General features: G+C 42.2%; 1 protein-coding gene across 4 annotated transcripts in view; it reads left to right on the forward strand.

Annotated features, from left to right (window-relative positions):
• The window catches only part of TMEM154 (transmembrane protein 154), a 61,461-nt gene extending 43,331 nt beyond the window's left edge, over positions 1-18,130 (forward strand). For 2 of the 4 annotated variants that reach the window (XM_089912340.1, XM_089912341.1), the window contains one exon: positions 5,358-18,130. In XM_089912340.1, coding sequence (XP_089768466.1) covers positions 5,358-5,427 — 70 coding nt within the window. In that variant the 3' untranslated portion in view covers positions 5,428-18,130. Of the gene's footprint in view, positions 1-148; positions 2,531-5,357 lie in introns of those variants that run through there. The other 2 variants (XM_089912339.1, XM_022599644.2) reach the window with 2 other exon arrangements.
• Positions 18,131-18,380: the final 250 nt, after the last annotated feature.

Consider the following 18,380-nt stretch of genomic DNA (forward strand, 5'->3'; position numbering starts at 1 on the left):
ATCCAAACTGAACTGACCTTTGTTTCAGAAATTGTAATCTGGACACCGTCGGCTCCCTGACTGCTATGTTATCCTGAGTCACCTCCATAGCCGAGCGACCAGCTCTCAGTAGCTTCTTGGAAATATACTATTGTTCTGTTTTTTGCAGTGACAATGAATCCTGAAACTGAATGGTGCTAATGTTTTCCAAGAGAAAGCAGCCCCGGAGGGAGCCTGCTGGGCCTGCCAGCAGAGGATGAAGAGGATCCGAATTTAATTAATTTCAAATCAATGTAAACACAAGAACCTTTTGCTGTTGCTTCCAGCGCCCACTCTTCCAACACCCAGTGCATCACCTGTACTTGGAAGAATGCTCGATTGAGAAGTGCTGGGCAAAGGCGTGGCTGCCATCCATCGCTGAGGGTGGAGGAACCATAAGATGCAGTCAGCGCTTATCAGTGGGCGTTTCCTCCGCTCAGCCAACCTCTAGATGACTGTACCATCACCCTGGCCACGCTCTCAAGTCCTTGTTACCTTTCTGCTTCATTCCTCAGGGTACAAATCAGGAAGCTGTCTATGGTTTCCTTCTGGGTCACCTTGCGACCTAGCTAGCTTTGGATAATTTCCTCTCGTGAGTTAAGTTCTCTGATAGGTCAATTACATTCAGTGGGAACTTTGCTCAAGGTGAGTTATGTCATGGAATAATAGACAGCAAACAAAGCAAGTGTTTCAATGTGGACCCCATCCCAGGGGGTGGGTAAGCTCATTTCCACCTTCCATGAGACACAGTGTGAGAGCCCACAGTCCTGAAGGGATGCTGTTTGGGGACGTGTTGACCCTGAGTTGGCCAGGTGAGGGAGGAATGGAATTCTCAGTGAAAGAGCAACTGTTTTCCTTCTCGGAGAAAATCAGCTGCTCGTTCACATTTCTCCACGGCTCATCCCTGCCCTCACCACAACTCCCTCGCGTGTGATATATGGATAGATGTGTGCAGCTGGGCCTCCTCTGCCACCTTCTGTGTCTCTGAGATCTTTAAGGTTGTTTGGAACAAACAGACCAGCAATAGGCTCTGTCTGTGCCCGAGGCAGGTACCCTTCCTCGTACTCAGGATCTTTCCTGCCAGCCTGACCAGGGCTCGTGTCCTCAACGCGGCTCCCAGGAGGCCACCACCGGTCATCAGAGATGACATTCTACGTGATATTTGTTGACATCCTCCTGCTAGAAGCAATGGTGCAAAATGCAGAAGGGCCTAGTTATCACTCCCACTCACGTCAAATCAATCGCCATTTAATCCTTAATTTTCCAATTCTGACCTTTAAAGCAATCTAACAAATTAGGAGCCCTCAGCTCTTCCACGGCACCTGATGTTTTATTCCAGGAAAGAAACCAAGAATGAAAACTGTATCTTACTCCCCGCATATAAACGGAGGAGGGGTTGAGGTTCACCAATATTTGCTGCTGTTATTTGGGGTCTTGTGTTTGAAAGGCTGCCTTAATGCATAACGAAAACAGTCCTTTTTTTTCAGAATCCTTTTAACCAGCACTTGCCTTCTGAACTATGCCCACAATTTTAAAGGCAGAGTTCCAAGCCAGGGAGGTCTTTCCACCGCAGTGAAAGATAGAACTATCTGGCTGTGTTTAACCACTGCTCTTATGCCATCCCGGGGTTGCAAAGAGCTTTGGCAAAAGACAGTCTTCATGGTACAGAAGCACAACAGAGCTGTCTGTTGTATTCTCTTTAGCACATCCTAATATGGCGTTTTTGTTTTCCTTGCTGTTTTGCATATTCATATTCAACTTGTGGTCCATAGTGACTCTCAAGATATTTATGCCAAAATCGCTACTTTCCAAATCATCGTTTCTGGCTGTTTTGTTACCTTGTTTCTCATCCACATTTTGACTCTGTAAAGAGTCTCTTCTTTCTCTAGGTAGCTAAGATTTTTGCTGAACTTTTAGGCCCGTAAGCGTCATCCAACCCTATCAAATAATGGACTTTAGCGGTTCAGAGAAGGATAGGAGGTCTTGGAGTCTCATTTTGATGAAGTGATATTTTATGATATGGTACATATATTCTCATTCAGTATTTGAAATGATTTCAAATTCCAGAAGAAGCAAGCTTCAGCAATATGTCATTGTGTTTATATCTGAAAAATGTACTAACCTCTATAGTTGCATCATGTGCAAAGCACTTTAAAAGAAGAGTTTATTCTGGCAAGATATATGACATTAGTATGAGTCAAAACAGCCAAAGTTCAGTGCTCTGTATCTTTTTATTACAGTCCAGTCAAGAGGCATCATAGATTATGATCATTCCAAGAATTGTATTTAAACCTAATCTTAATTTTTATGTTTCAGATTACTGTTAGTAAAAATCTTAATAATTTGCCCTAATTGGGTAGCCAATCAGAGCAAAATCTGACTTTAGAATATTTTCAAATGTGTAAATTTTATTGTATTTTTGTACATATTAAGTAAGCTAAGTTAGCAACATTGCCTTGTTGAACTCCTCAGGAAACTTGTTGTAATAAATATGTGAAAATCTCAGTCTTAACTCAGCGATGTGACTCCTCTCTCTGGGAAGGTCATTGTCATCCAAACAGCGAACACATAGCACGGATCAATCTTGACATCCATGGGGTGACAGATGCTTCTGATCACCCTTGTAGCTCTAGCAATGTAAACGGGTGCTTTAAAAAATACTTTTGTCTATTCATTTGTTTTGGTTGTTTAAACTATCAGTTTTCACCATCTCTGTAAGAAGGCCCTTATGTTGAGTAAACATAAAGTGTACACATTAGTTTCAACTTCTGTCAGAATTAGTACATATTCTGAATATAGTAGAGCAATAAGACATGGCTCACACTGGGAAGACATGGCTGAAATTCTCACTGTGAGGAAAACATTGACATTTTCTACTGAATTAAATTTATACATGCTGTTTTTTCACACTCAGGATGAATTCTGGCCTGTCTATTTAATATCTACAATAGGTGGTCCAGAGTAGCTTCATTCATAGATTACATTTCTTTGCTCTTACAATAACCAAAAGATCACTGTATATTAGTATGGTGTGGAAGTAGTCAAATTGGTTATTAATAATTGCTAAAACCAAACACCCAATTGCCTGAATTATTTATTTTTTTGAACAGCTTTTCACCTTGCCTTGATACTATCTTATCTAGTAGCCAAATTTTATTTTCCTCTTAGTCCTTTTGTAGATATCTGGTGGGGTTTGTATTTTTTTTGCCCTCTTATCTTTTCTAAATAATACGTCATGTTCATGAGACAGCAATCCATAAAATTATATAAAATAAAACTTTTTAAATCACCTCTATGGATACTCTAAGCCCTTTCTGAAATGATATTTTAAGAAGTTAAATTCTTAAACCAAATTACTTACAGTAACATAAGGACTTTAATCTCATTGCTGTACAAGATTAGAAATATATGTTGAACCTGCTTAAGACAACCAGATGTGGATGGTGTCCCGTGCCAATTGGTCTCCAGGTGCAGAAGGCTCAGTTAATCATCCTTCTTCGTTGCCATCGTATTATTATCGTTGGCCTTTGGTAGGTTATAAATAAATAAATAGACTTTTACAAAAAGCCTATTCATCACATTTTTCACTTCTTTGGTCCGCATGGAAAGGAATAAGATAATGATCTCTAGATACTACAAACAGTAGGTGACATCTTTTCCAGTGTAAAGATCCGTTGACTGAACATTCAAGATGGCGGACGAGTAAGACATAGAGATCACCTTCCTCCCCACAGATACATCAGAAATACATCTACATGTGGAACGACTCCTACAGAACACCTACTGAACGCTGGCAGAACACCTCAGCCTTCCCAAAAGGCAAGAAACTCCCCACGTACCTGGGTAGGGCAAAAGAAAAAAGAGACAAAGACAAAGAATGCGGACGGGCCCTGCACCAGTGGGAAGGAGCTGTGAAGGAGGAAAGGTTTCCACACTCTAGGAGCCCCTTCGCGGGTGGAGACGGCGGGTGGCGGAGGGGGAAAGCTTCGGAGCCGCGGAGGAGAGCGCAGCAACAGGGGTGCGGAGGGCAAAGCGGAGAGATTCCCGCACAGAGGATCGGTGCCGACCGGCACTCACCAGCCCGACAGGCTAGTCTGCTCACCCGCTGGGGCAGGCAGGGCTGGGAGCTGAGGCTCGGGCTTTGGTCAGAGCGCAGGGAGAGGACTGGGGTTGGCGGCGTGCACACAGCCTGAAGGGGGCTAGTGTGCCACGGCTAGCCGGGAGGGAGTCCGGGGAAAAGTCTGGACCTGCCGAAGAGGCAAGAGACCATTGTTTCCTGGTGCGCGAGGAGAGGGGATTCAGAGAACAGTCTAAAGGAGCTCCAGAGACGGGCGCGAGCCGCGGCTATCAGCGCGGACCCCAGAGACAGGCATGAGAAGCTAAGGCTGCTGCTGCCGCCACCAAGGAGCCTGTGTGCGAGCACAGGTCACTCTCCACACCTCCCTTTCGGGGAGCCTGTGCAGCCCGCCACTGCCAGGGTCCCGTGATCCAGGGACAACTTCCCCGGGAGAACACACAGCACGCCTCAGGCTGGTGCAACATCATGTTGGCCTCGGCCGCTGCAGGCTCGCCCCACATCCGTACCCACCTCACTCGCCCCGGCCTGAGTGAGCCAGAGCCCCCGAATCAGCTGCTCCTTTACCCCCATCCTGTCTGAGCCAAGAACAGACGCCCTCATGCAACCTACACGCAGAGGCGGGGCCAAGCCAAAGCTGAGCCCCAGGAGCTGTGCAAACAAAGAAGAGAAAGGGAAATCTCTCCCAGCAGCCTCAGGAGCAGCGGATTAAATCTACACAATCAACCTGATGTACCCTGCATCTGTGGAATACCTGAATAGACAACGAATCATCCCAAAACTGAGGCAGTGGACTTTGGGAGCAACTGTAGACTTGGCGTTTGCTGTATGTGATTGACTGGTTTCTGGGTTTATGTTTATCTTAGTTTAGTATTTAGAGTTTATTATCATTGGTAGATTTGTTTATTGATTTGGTTGCTCTCTTCCTTTTTTTTTTTAATATATAGATATATATTTTTTAACTTTTTCTCTTTTTGTGAGTATGTATATGTATGCTTCTTTGTGTGATTTTGTCTGTATGGATTTGCTTTTACCATTTGTCCTAGGGTTCTGTCTGTCCATTTATTTATTTATTTATTTTTTAGTATAGTTTTTAGTGCTTGTTATCATTGGTGGTGGATTTTTTTTTGGTCTGGTTGCTCTCTTTCTTTCTTTTTTTAAAATTACTTTAAAATTTTTTTATTTTTAATAATTAAAAAAATTAATAAGTTTATTTCTTTTTATTTTATTTATTTATTTCTTTTTTTCTCCCTTTTCTTCTGAGCTGTGTGGCTGACAGGATTTTGGTGCTCCGGCTGGGTGTCAGGCCTGTGCCTCTGAGGTGGGAGAGCTGAGTACTGGACGTTGGTCCACAAGAGACCTCCCAGCTCCATGTAATATCAAATGGCAAAAGCTCTCGCAGAGACCTCCATCTCAACGTTAAGACCCAGCTCCACTCAACAACCAGGAAGCTAGAGTGCTGGACACCCTATGCCAAACAACTAGCGAGACAGGAACAAAACCATACCCATTATCAGAGAGGCTGCCTAAAAACATAATAAGTTCACAGACACCCCAAAACACACCACCAGACGCGGTCCTCCCCACCAGAAAGACAAGATCCAGCCTCATCCACCAGAACACAGGCACCAGTCCCCTCCACCAGGAAGCCTGCACAACCCACTGAACCAACCTTAGCCACTGGGGACAGACACCAAAAACAACAGGAACCTGCAGGCTGTGAAAAGGAGACCCCAAACACAGTAAGTTAAGCAAAATGAGAAGACAGAGAAACACACAGCAGATGAAGAAGCAAAAACCCACCAGACCCAAAAATGGAGAGGAAATAGGCAGTCCACCTGAAAAAGGATTCAGAGTAATGATAGTAAAGATGATACAAAATCTTGGAAATAGAATGGACATTATACAAGAAACATTTAACAAGGACCTAGAAGAACTAAAGAGTAAACAAGCAATCATGAACAGCACAATAAATGAAATTAAAATTCTCTAGAAGGTATCAGTAGCAGAATAACTGAGGCAGAAGAACGGATAAGTGACCTGGAAGATAAAATAGTGGAAATAAATACCACAGATCAGAATAAAGAAAAAAGAATGAAAAGAATTGAGGACAGTATTAGAGACCTCTGGGACAACATTAAATGCCCCAACATTCGAATTATAGGGGTCCCGGAAGAAGAAGAGAAAAAGAAAGGGACTGAGAAAATATTTGAAGAGATTATAGTTGAAAACTTTCCTAATATGGGGAAAGAAGTAGTCAAGTTGAGGAAGCACAGAGCGTCCCATACAGGATAAATCCAAGGAGAAACACGCCAAGACACATACTAATCAAACTATCAAAACTTAAATACAAAGAAAACATATTAAAAGCAGCAAGGGAAAAACAACAAATAACATACAAGGGAATCTCCATAAGATTAATAGCTGATCTTTCAGCAGAAACGGTGAAAGCCAGAAGGGAGTGGCAGGACATATTTAAAGTGATGAAAGGGAAAAACCTGTAACCAAGATTACTCTACCCAGCAAGGATCTCATTCAGATCTGACAGAGAAATTAACAGCTTTACAGGCAAGCAAAAGCTGAGAGAATTCAGCACCACAAGCCCAGCTTTATAACAAATGCTAAAGGAACTTCTCTAGGCAGGAAACAGAAGAGAAGGAAAAGACCTACAATAACAAACCCAAAACAGTTAAGAAAATGGTAATAGGAACATACATATTGATAACTACCTTAAACGTAGATGGATTAAACACTCCAGCCAAAAGACATAGACTGGCTGAATGGATACAAAAACAAGACCTATATAGATGCTGTCTACAAGAGACCCACTTCAGACCTAGGGATACATACAGACTGAAAGTGAGGGGATGGAAAAAGATATTCCGTGCAAATGGAAATCAAAAGAAAGCTGGAGTAGCAGTTCTCATATCAGACAAAATAGACTTTAAAATAAAGACTATTAAAAGAGACAAAGAAGGACACTACATAATGATCAAGGGATCAATCCAAGAAGAAGATATAACAATTGTAAATATTTATGCACCCAACGTAGGAGCACCTCAATACATAAGGCAAATGCTAACAGCCGTGAAAGGGGAAATCGACAGTAACACAATCATAGTAGGGGAGTTTAACACCCCATTTTCACCAATGGACACATCATCCAAAATGAAAATAAATAAGGAAACACAAGCTTTAAATGATACATGAAACAAGATGGACTTAATTGATATTTATAGGACATTCCATCCAAAAACAACAGAATACACTTTCTTCTCAAGTGCTCATGGAACATTCTCCAGGATAGATTATCTCTTGGATCATAAATCAAGCCTTGGTAAATTTAAGAATATTGAAATCGTATCAAGTATCTTTTCCAACCACAATGCTATGAGACTAGATATCAGTTACAGGAAAAAATCTGTGAAAAATACAAACACAAGGAGGCTAAACAATACACTACTTAATAACCAAGAGATCACTGAAGAAATCAAAGAGGAAATCAAAAAAATACCTAGAAACAAATGACAATGAAAACACAACGACCCAAAACCTATGGGATACAGGAAAAGCAGTTCTAAGAGGGAAGTTTATAGCAACACAATCCTACCTCAAGAAACAAGAAACATCTCAAATAAACAACCTAACCTTACATCTAAAGCAATTAGAGAAAGAAGAAGAAGAAGAACAACAAAAAAAGTTAGCAGAAGGAAAGAAATCAGAAAGATCAGTCAGAAATAAATGAAACAGAAATGAAGGAAACGATAGCAAAGATTAAAACTAAAAGCTGGTTATTTGAGAAGATAAACAAAGTTGATAAACCATTAGCCAGACTCATCAAGAAAAAAAGGGAGAAGACTCAGATCAACAGAATTAGAATGGAAAAAGGAGAAGTAACAACTGACACTGCAGAAATACAAAGGATCATGAGGGATTACTACAAGCAACTCTATGCCAATAAAATGGACAACCTGGAAGAAATGGACAAATTCTTAGAAAAGTACAATCTTCAAAGACTGAACCAGGAAGAAATAGAAAATATGAACAGACCAATCACAAGTACTGAAATTGAGACTGTGATTAAAATTCTTCCAACAAACAAAATCCCAAGACGAGATGGCTTCACAGGCGAATTCTGTCAAACATTTAGAGAAGAGCTAACACCTATCCTTCTCAAACTCTTCCAAAATAAAGCAGAGGAAGGAACACTCCCAATTTCATTCTATGAGGCCACCATCACTCGGATACCAAAACCAGACAAAGATGTCACAAAGAAAGAAAACTACAGGCCAATATCACTGATGAACACTGATGCAAAAATCCTCAACAAAATACTAGCAAACAAAATCCAAAAGCACATTTAAAGGATCATACACCATGATCAAGTGGGGTTTATCCCAGGAATGCAAGGATTCTTTAATATACGCAAATCAATCAATGTGATAAACTATATTAACAGATTGAAGGAGAAAAACCATATGACCATCTCCATAGATGCAGGAAAAGCTTTTGAAAAAATTCAACACCCACTTATGTTAAAAAAAAAACCCTCCAGAAAGTAGGCATAGAGGGAACTTTCCTCAATATAATAAAGGCCATATACGGCAAACCCACGGCCAACATCATTCTCAATGGTGAAAAACTGAAACCATTTCCACTAAGATCAGGAACAAGACCAGGTTGTCCACTCTCACCACTATTATTCAATACAGTTTTGGAAGTTTTACACACAACAATCAGAGAAGAAAAAGAAGTAAAAGGAATCCAAATCAGAAAAGAAGAAATAAAGCTGTCACAGTTTGCAGATGACGTGATACTATACATAGAGAATCTTAAAGATGTAACTAGAAAACTACTAGAGCTAATCAATGAATTTGGTAAAGTAGCAGGGTACAAAATTAATGCACAGAAATCTCTTGCATTCTTATACACTAATGATGAAAAATCTGAAAGAGAATTTAAGGAAACACCCCCATCTACCATTGCAACAAAAATAATAAAATATCTAGGAATAAACCTACCTAAGGAGACAAAAGCCCTGTATGCATAAAACTATAAGACACTGATGAAAGAAATTAAAGATGATACCAACAGATGGAGACATATACCATGTTCTTGGGGTGGAATAATCAACATTATGAAAATGACTTTACTACCGAAAGTAATCTACAGATTCAATGCAATCCCTATTAAACTACCAATGGCATTTTTCACAGAACTAGACCAAAAAATTTCACAATTTGTGTGGAAACACAGAAGACCCCAAAGAGCCAAAGCAATCTTGAGAAAGAAAAACAGAGCTGGAGGAATCAGGCTCTGTGAGTTTGGACTATACTACAAAGCTACAGTAATCAAGACAGTATGGTACTGGCACAAAAACAGAAATATAGATCAATGGAACAGGATAGAAAGCCCAGAGATAAACCCACGCATATATGGTCACCTTATTTTTGATAAAGGAGGCAAGGATATACAGTGGAGAAAAGACAGCTTCTTCAATAAGTGGTGCTGGGAAAACTGGACAGCTACATGTAAAAGAATGAAATTAGAACACTCCCTAACATAATACACAAAAATAAACTCAAAATGGATTAAAGACCTAAATGTAAGGCCAGACACTATAACATCTTAGAGGAAAACATAGGCAGAACACTCTATGACATAAATCACAGCAAGATCCCTTTTGACCCACCTCCTAGAGAAATGGAAATAAAAACAAAAATAAACAAATGAGACCTAATGAAACTTAAAACCTTTTGCACAGCAAAGGAAACCATAAACAAGACAAAAAGACAGCCCTCAGAATGGGAGAATATATTTGCAAATGAAGCAACTGACAAAGGATTAATCTCCAAAACATACAAGCAACTCATGCAACTCAATATCAAAAAAAACAAACAACCCAATCCAAAAATGGGCAGAAGACCCAAATAGACATTTCTCCAAAGAAGATATACAGATGGCCAACAAACACATGAAAGGATGCTCAACATCACTAATCATTAGAGAAATGCAAATCAAAACTACAATGAGGTATCATCTCACACAAGTCAGAATGGCCATCATCAAAAACTCTAGAAACAATAAATGCTGGAGAGGGTATGGAGAAAAGGGAATCCTCCTGCACTGTTGGTGGGAATGTAAATTGATACAGCCACTATGGAGAACAATATGGAGGTTTCTTAAAAAACTAAAAATAGAACTACCATACGACCCAGCAATCCCACTACTGGGTATATACCGTGAGAAAACCATAATTCAGAGTCATGTACCACAATGTTCATTGCAGCTCTGTTTACAATAGCCAGGACATGGAAGCAACCTAAGTATCCATAGACAGATGAATGGATAAAGAAGATGTGGCACATATATAAATGGAACATTGTATATATATTTATATTATATTATATTATATTACAGCCATAAAAAGAAACAAAATTGAGTTATTTGTAGTGAGGTGGATGGACCTAGAGGCTGTCATACAGAGTGAAGTAAGTCAGAAAGAGAAAAATAAATGCTGTATGCTAACAAATATATATGGAACCAAAAAAAAAAAACAAAAGAAAGGTTCTGAAGAACCTAGGGGCAGGACAGGAATAAAGACGCAGATGTGGAGAATGGGCTTGAGGACACGGGGAGGGAGAAACGTAAGGTGTGACGAAGTGAGAGAGTGGCATGTACTTATATATACTACCAAATATAAAATAGATAGCTAGGGGGAAGCAGCCGCATAGCACAGGGAGATCAGCTCGGGGCTTTGTGACCACCTAAAGGGGTGGGATAGGGAGTGTGGGATGGACACGCAAGAGGGAGGAGATATGGGGATATATGTATACGTATAGCTGATTCATTTTTTATACAGCAGAAACGAACACAACATTGTAAAGCAATTATACTCCAACAAAGATGTTAAAAAAAAAAAAAGATCAGTTGAGAGTAATCACTGTATTAATCTGACTTAGGTGAAACCCCTGAAATTATAAATAACATAAGGAGCATGGGAAAACTGCATGTTTAATAAATGTCAGCTTTCAGAAAGAACAAGAATTGTAGTGATTCAACAAGTTAAAAAACAATCTGATAGATCAGCAATAATTTAGTATGTGTATATCTTGCTTTTAAAGTTAAAAGTGAGATTAATGTAAAAAAAATACTGTGTTAGATGGTCTCATTTTTCAAGCAACGTAAAGTATTTCCTCAGGAGGTCACTAAGATCATCAGATGTCGTATTTATCACTTGGCTTTTGTCCCACCAACATATAAATTCTACCTTGTAAGCCTCATACAAGAAATGGTCCCATTGCTGATGATAGCAACTGATTTGCAAAACTATCAAAGTTTTAAGAGTGATGGAAGGTTTCAGGTTTTTTCTCCTACCTTGCATGCTGAGAATGATATATATAATAATATTTTTTCTTTATGACTTACGGCTTCATAAATGTCAGGTACACACATATATATATATATTATTCTATTCTCAGCTGCATGGTTTTTGGTATATGTTTATATGCCAAATTGCTCATTCAGCAGTGATAGACTGAAAAGCATTTCTAAATTTAATTGTAAAAGCTCTACAAGATAGGAGAAAAGAATACCTTGTACGTTAATATGTAGGTAATTAATGTATACCAATATTTAGAATAAATGTTTATTTGAAAATAAGATATTTGTTTACTAAAATGTTGATGACTTAGTATAAAGAGGTGAATTATGCATCTTTCTAAAGGAAAATCCTTTTAACTTAACTTCCATGACTATTAAAAAGGATTGTTACCTTCATAGTCGTACTCTTTTGATCCATATACATCTTTAAAATAAATGAAGCAATATCAATGCAAAAAATTCTCATAGAATTGAACCTGCTTTATGCAAAATTGTCGAGACGAAAAATTAATTGGATTATCTGCATATCAAAAAGGTATTATTACCCATTCTTGTCTTTTTCTTTCTTACAAAGTGTTTTTAAGTTGAGGAATAAAATTTTAATTGTCTATGGGAATGTAATTTTTAAAAATATTTTTAGTAAAAATGGAAAAGTCTTAGAGATAAAACCTTCTCTTTTTCCTGATTACTCACTTTTCTTCATGCCTTTAATTCTAATCTCATTTTCCACACCTTGACATTGTAACAGTTACAGCAAGGCCGACTGGCAGGTTCGTGACGTAGAAAACACGAAGACTTCTTTGAATGGGGATGCGTTCTTGCAGGTCACAAAAACTAGTCAGTACATTGACAAATGATGAGCAGAAAGATTCCTCCTCGTGGTCCCAATTAAAGTAAAACTAGTCAGGGACTTCTCTGGTGGTCCAGTGGCTAAAAGGCAACACTCCCAATGCAGGGGGCCCGGGTTCAATCCCTGGTCAAGGAACTAGATCCCACATGCCGTAACTAAGAGCTCACATGCCGCAACTAAAGATCCCACATGTGGCAACAATGATCCTGCGTGCTGCAACTAAGACCCGGTGCAGCCAAATTAAAAGAATATATATATGTATTTTTAAACAGTACCAACTGTTTAAATAAATAAATAAATAAAGTAAACCTGGTCAGTTATGGCATCGATAGGCCTCTAGAGCCTGCTGCAGTGTGGACTTCCTTCTTATTTTAACTGGAATGACTGAGCAACTGAAGTGATGGGACTGATCTGCCTGGAGATGACTTGGCCCCAAAGAGCACACAGTTTCCACAGTTTCACACAGTTAGGGGAATGATGCTTAGAGAGAACAATAATTTCGACTAGCATTTATTATGTGTATCAGATATGTATTAAGTTCAGCCTCTAATAAAATTGTTTTTGACAAGATGGTTTTTCTCTCACACATGAAGGAGTAGAGAGGTAAGCTGGTATCATAACTCCATGGTCATCTGGGACCCGGGCTTCTGCTGACTCTCCCCCATGTCCATCAGTGCTGAGCTTCCATCCACGGGGTCACCATGTGATCGAAGATGGTTGCCCCAGCTCCAGCATGATATTCACAAGAAGGGGAGTGAGGGAACCAGGGCGAGGGTGAGGCTCCAAACTAGGTCAGCCACTTTTCCCCACCAGCCCAATGAAACAACTCGGCTTGCATCTCGTTGGCCAACCCATCTGGAAGGCAGCAGGGAACTGTAGTCTCTATGGTTGGAACCTATCACACCCAACAGTGAGAGTTCTGTTTCACAAAGCAGTGAAAGAATATTGGGCATTTGATGGAGTAGCAATCCTGGCCATAGGTGATAAACAATATGTCATCTCATTTTAATGCTCACAGTATACTTTTCAGGTCTCCCCAACTGCAAAGCACATTCTTTAGACCACTGTTTGACACTGCCTCCCCCAACTATAAGCAATAGGAAAATGTTTCAGAAGGTGTTAATCATTGTCAAGGAGGCCTGAAGATGGGCACTGCCTGAGATACATAACAGAAGCTGCAGCATGGCAGTAAAGGCAAGACCCCAGAGCCAGTGGAAATGGTGTATCATGCTGAGAAAATAGGCCAGGTCTTAGAATAGGGGTGAAAAGGAAAAAGCCTAGTTTCTGGACCCAGGTACTGGTAAGGGTTTGGTCATCTGGGAAAAGAAATGAAGTTCCCACTTGAGGCTGAGGTCAGCAGGATAGCAGGTATGCTCTTGAAGGTTGCAATGGAGAGACGTGCCCAGATACTCTCAAGAACGGGTGTTGGGGGCTTCCCTGGTGGCGGAGTGGTTAAGAATCTGCCTGCCAATGCCCGGGACATGGGTTCAAGCCCTGGTCTGGGAAGATCCCACATTTCGCAGAGCAACTAAGCCTGTAAGCCACAACTTCTGAGCCCACGTGCCACAACTACTGAAGCCCGCGCGCCTACAGCCCGTGCTCCACAACAAGAGAAGCCACCACAATGAGAAGCCTGCGCACTGCAACAAAGAGTAGCCCCTGCTCGCCGCAACTAGAGAATGCCTGTGCGCAGCAAAGCAGACCCAATGCAGCCAAAAATGAACAAATAAAATCAATTTAAGAATGGGTGTTGATGTTAGAATTTGAAAGAATTTAAAATAGCATGAAATATCACCTCTTTCACAGTCACAGTCATCCTGGCTTTCAGAATAGCCAAGCATCAGGACTTCCCTGGTGATGCAGTGGTTAAGACTCCACACTCCCAATGCAGGGGGCCCGCGCTCGATCCCTGTTCAGGGAACTAGATTCCACACGCATGCCGCAACTAAGCTGGACTCAGAAGTCACATCCCATCACTTCTGTCATACCCTGAGACAATAAAGAGTTTAAGGTGGAGAGGACATACACTCTACCCCTCAGTGGGAGGGTTGCCAAGGTCACATTGTGAGAAGACAAGTGAGATAAGAGATATGCTGTAGGCATCTTTGGAAAATACGATCTGCCCAAATTGGTGTAGCCCTAAGCATTACAGAGGAAATATGTTAGGTGGCCTCACATCAAGTGTCCTCAGGAATATATGACATCTCTTGAAGCCAGTGCCCCTATGGCTGTCTTCGGCTTAGACATACATCCCTGGTCCAATAATTTTTGGTAGGTGGTAGAACTGGTTTCACCCACTTCATGAGGCGTGAGCCGTGGCACAGAACAGATTGTGGGTGGGTCAGACACATAGAAATTTATGACTATTCTCAGTACATAAGGTTATGACGGGACCGGATTTGTTGTGAGCACCTTGAGGATAGGAGTTGAAAAGTCTCAGGCAAGTGTATCCCAGACGGTGTTTTGCACTAGTAGATGCTCAATAATCATGGAAAAACCAATCACCTACTGAGCTAAGAGTCACTGTACTACCCTTACTCTGGTACCTAGTCAGTCTTTATCAGCAGAGAGCGCAGAACCCAAAGAATCACTCAATTTCCATCACCATTTTCTCTCCAAGTTTCCCAGTTTGTGTTTTTTCTCACCTTCCATCTAGCGGATTCTGATATCACTTTTTATCTTTATTTGAAATTGTCCTATTGTAGGTGTGTGGTTTTTTTTTTTGTTTTTTTTTTTTGCAGTACGCGGGCCTCTCACTGTTGTGGCCTGTCCCGTTGCCGAGCAACAGGCTCCGGATGCGCAGGCTCAGCGGCCACGGCTCACGGGCACAGCCGCTCCGCGGCATGTGGGATCTTCCCGGACCGGGGCACGAACCCGTGTCCCCTGCATTGGCAGGCGGACTCTCAACCACTGCGCCACCAGGGAAGCCCTGTATGTGTGTTTTATTTTTAGCTACCTTAAATCTATTCTGGAAGGAGGCAGAGAACAATCATAATTGAACTAACAAGCAAGTGGAGCTGGAGGAGATAAAGTGGCCCCAATTTGGAGGGTGAAGGAATCCTCGGGAAGGAGCCCAGCAGATCATTAAGATCCTCTCCACAGTTCTTTCTGCCTCAGCTCTGGGCTTCTCTTCTTTGCCCTCTGGAGTGTCCATGGAGAAAAGAAATAAAGGTTTTATTAATCAAAGAGTAAATAATCTATTTAAGGTGATGATACAAGCACAAGATATGGGTTGTTTCTTCTCTGGGCAGGAAGACAGATTAACTAGATAAGAGGTGCTATACATTCTTGCCGAGATGTTCTCCTGCCAGCGCTGGATGTCGGTGAAGGCAGCCAAGCCAGTTGACGGGGCGAGATAATAAAGTAGGAGACCCATTTATTTCACACTTCCATGAATCTGGACAGAAATGTCTCCATCTTGTTCCAAGTGGAGACTGATGACTTTTTCCCTGGTGTGAATGTATCCCCGCCCCTGTTCATTCCAGATGGACCTCCATTCTTCCTCTGTGCTTATACTACCCAACTTCCATCTTCAGGGAGTTGGGATAGATATACCTGAGGAAGCAGCCACAGGGATTAATGTCAGGATTTGTGTTCTCAGTGGGGCTGGGAACTGAGCAAGGAGAACTTAGTGGGCTGGGGGTTGGGGGAGAATGTGAGAAAAAATTCTTAGGGAGTTCTCCGGTTAAACAGGAGAAACCAGGATTCGTTGTGAAGATCAAAAAAGGGCAGGAGAGGGCTTCCCTGGTGGCGCAGTGGTTGAGAGTCCGCCTGCCGATGCAGGGGACGCGGGTTCGTGCCCCGGTCCGGTAAGATCCCACATGCCGCGGAGCGGCTGGGCCCGTGAGCCATGGCCGCTAAGCCTGCATGTCCAGAGCCTGTGCTCCGCAACGGGCGAGGCCACAACAGTGAGAGGCCCGCGTACCGCAAGAAAAAAAAAAAAGGCAGGAGAGGAGTCAAAGCCTGGGACACAGATTAGAGGCAGGAGTTAGAAGCGGGCTAGAAAGGGATGGGAGTGGGATGAGGGGCTCTGGGTGATTCCACAGTGGAGCCAAGATGTCCACAGCCTGCCTCTATTGGCCCCTGGATGCACAGGGAGTGGTGGTCAGCCTGGCCTAATGGTGGGAGGGCGGGAAAGACACTGAAGAGCTAATGCTTTCTCTTCGCCAGAGTTGCACACCCTCCCTGTCAGGTGAGGGACCCCAGCTCCAGGGAGACAGCATGAACAGCAGACCCTGGGGTAGGACTAGTGTCCCCACAGCACAGGGCACATACCCGACTCCTGTCAGAGCTGACAAGGCCACCTGAGGGAGGGGGCAGGCCACCCATGTCTCTGGCCAGATCCAGAGCGGTGACATGAGGTGTGGACAGGGCAAGGCCCAATGCTTTCCTTTTAATAAACATACTTCTCCTAATTTATTTTTTTTCTTAAATGTTGGTGTGTTTGTTTAAACAAGACTGTTGTTTCCAGTAAGAAAATGTCCCACTCAAACTGGCCCAGACCAAGAAACTTAGGGACTCCTGGACCCAAACTGGGGAAAGGCAGGAAGACAGCCAGTGCCAGGAGTGTCTGGAAAGAGGGACGCCAGCCCGGGGACTACAACACAACCAGGCTTCCAGTTTTCTCTCTATCCTTCATTCTGAGACCAACTTTCTCCACAGGGCTATAACGATTGCAGCTAGTAGCTCCAGGGAGCTCATCTTTCCATCTTGTCCATCAGAGTAGAAGGGAATCTCTTTCCTTGCATCAAATTAAGAAAAGTCCCCCAGAAGGAAGTATTTTAGACCATCTGGGTTTTATGTCTAACCCCGTGAAAATGGGGATTGGGACTGACTGCGATGGACATTTCTTTCTCTGGCCACAAGCTGAAGTCTGTGCATGTGTGTGCATGCACTGGTTGCTTGGGTGGATGGGTGGATGGGTAGGTGGGTGGTTGACTAGTTGGTTGGTTGGTTAGTTGGTTGGTTGAGGAGAAGAGGATGCGGGGGAAGCAGTTTCCAAGGGGAATCAGAGCGTGGCAACCAGATGAAGGGCATTCGGGCCCAGCCAGGTACACAGTTATTTACTACTAGGTATGCTTTTCTTTTCCATTCCACTCATTTACCCATGCAGAGAGTCAGAGCTCCAGAACCATCCAGGTTCTCAGGATGGTGGATTTACCGATGCTTTTCACATCCTTCTTTGTGTATTTAAAGTCTTTTCTAAATGTTCTGCAGTAAATATCTATTACCTTTGTAGTATAAGTTTTTAAAAAAGAACAGAGTGGGTAAGTTTTCATTAACCAAGGCAGAACTATTAGGAACCAAAACATAGAAAAATCCTAATTTTAGGTCTGATATTCTTGCAGCATAAATGTCTTTTGAAACTTAGTTGCAAAGCTGACTGACTATATTTAGGTGTACATGACCAGGACCATTTTTTTGTAGGTAGGAAAAAGGATACTGAAAAAAAGAAAAAGGTAAGAGGTCTTCAAAAACTTGCTCCATAAGGCAGAATATATAGATTTTTCTACATGCTCTCCTGTAAGCCAGGCAGTTCGCCTCTCTCTCCTTGGAGACTATGGGAGAAGCAGGGCATTTTCTGGAACTCTGTATAGACCCTGTGGATGAAGCTACTGTTCAGGACAGGAGCAGGGGAGGCTAAGGCGATCGACAGGACCCTGAGAAGCTAAACAAGACTGAGGCAGACCAGGAAAGATGTTCTCTCCCCATAATGCATAATATCTAATCACTAGGGTTCTTTTCATTTTCTTGCCCTAAGGATCATTTAACATTGAAGAAGATTTTGAATAAAGAGCAAAAATATTCTCCATTTAAAATTCTCTTTCTCGGGCTTCCCTGGCGGTTGAGAGTCCGCCTGCCGATGCAGGCGACGCGGGTTCGTGCCAGTCCGGGAAGATCCCACATGCCGCGGAGCGGCTAGGCCCGTGAGCCATGCCCGGTGAGCCTGCGCGTCCGGAGCCTGTGCTCCGCAACGGGAGAGGCCACGACAGTGAGAGGCCCGCGTACTGCAAAAAAAAAAAAAAAAAAAATTCTCTTTCTCATGCACTTTTG

This window comes from Delphinapterus leucas, chromosome 5 (genome assembly GCF_059928025.1).
Source record: "Delphinapterus leucas isolate spDelLeu-1000000601 "Yukka" chromosome 5, BTC_Dleu_Yukka2, whole genome shotgun sequence".
Taxonomy (NCBI): Eukaryota; Metazoa; Chordata; class Mammalia; order Artiodactyla; family Monodontidae; genus Delphinapterus; species Delphinapterus leucas.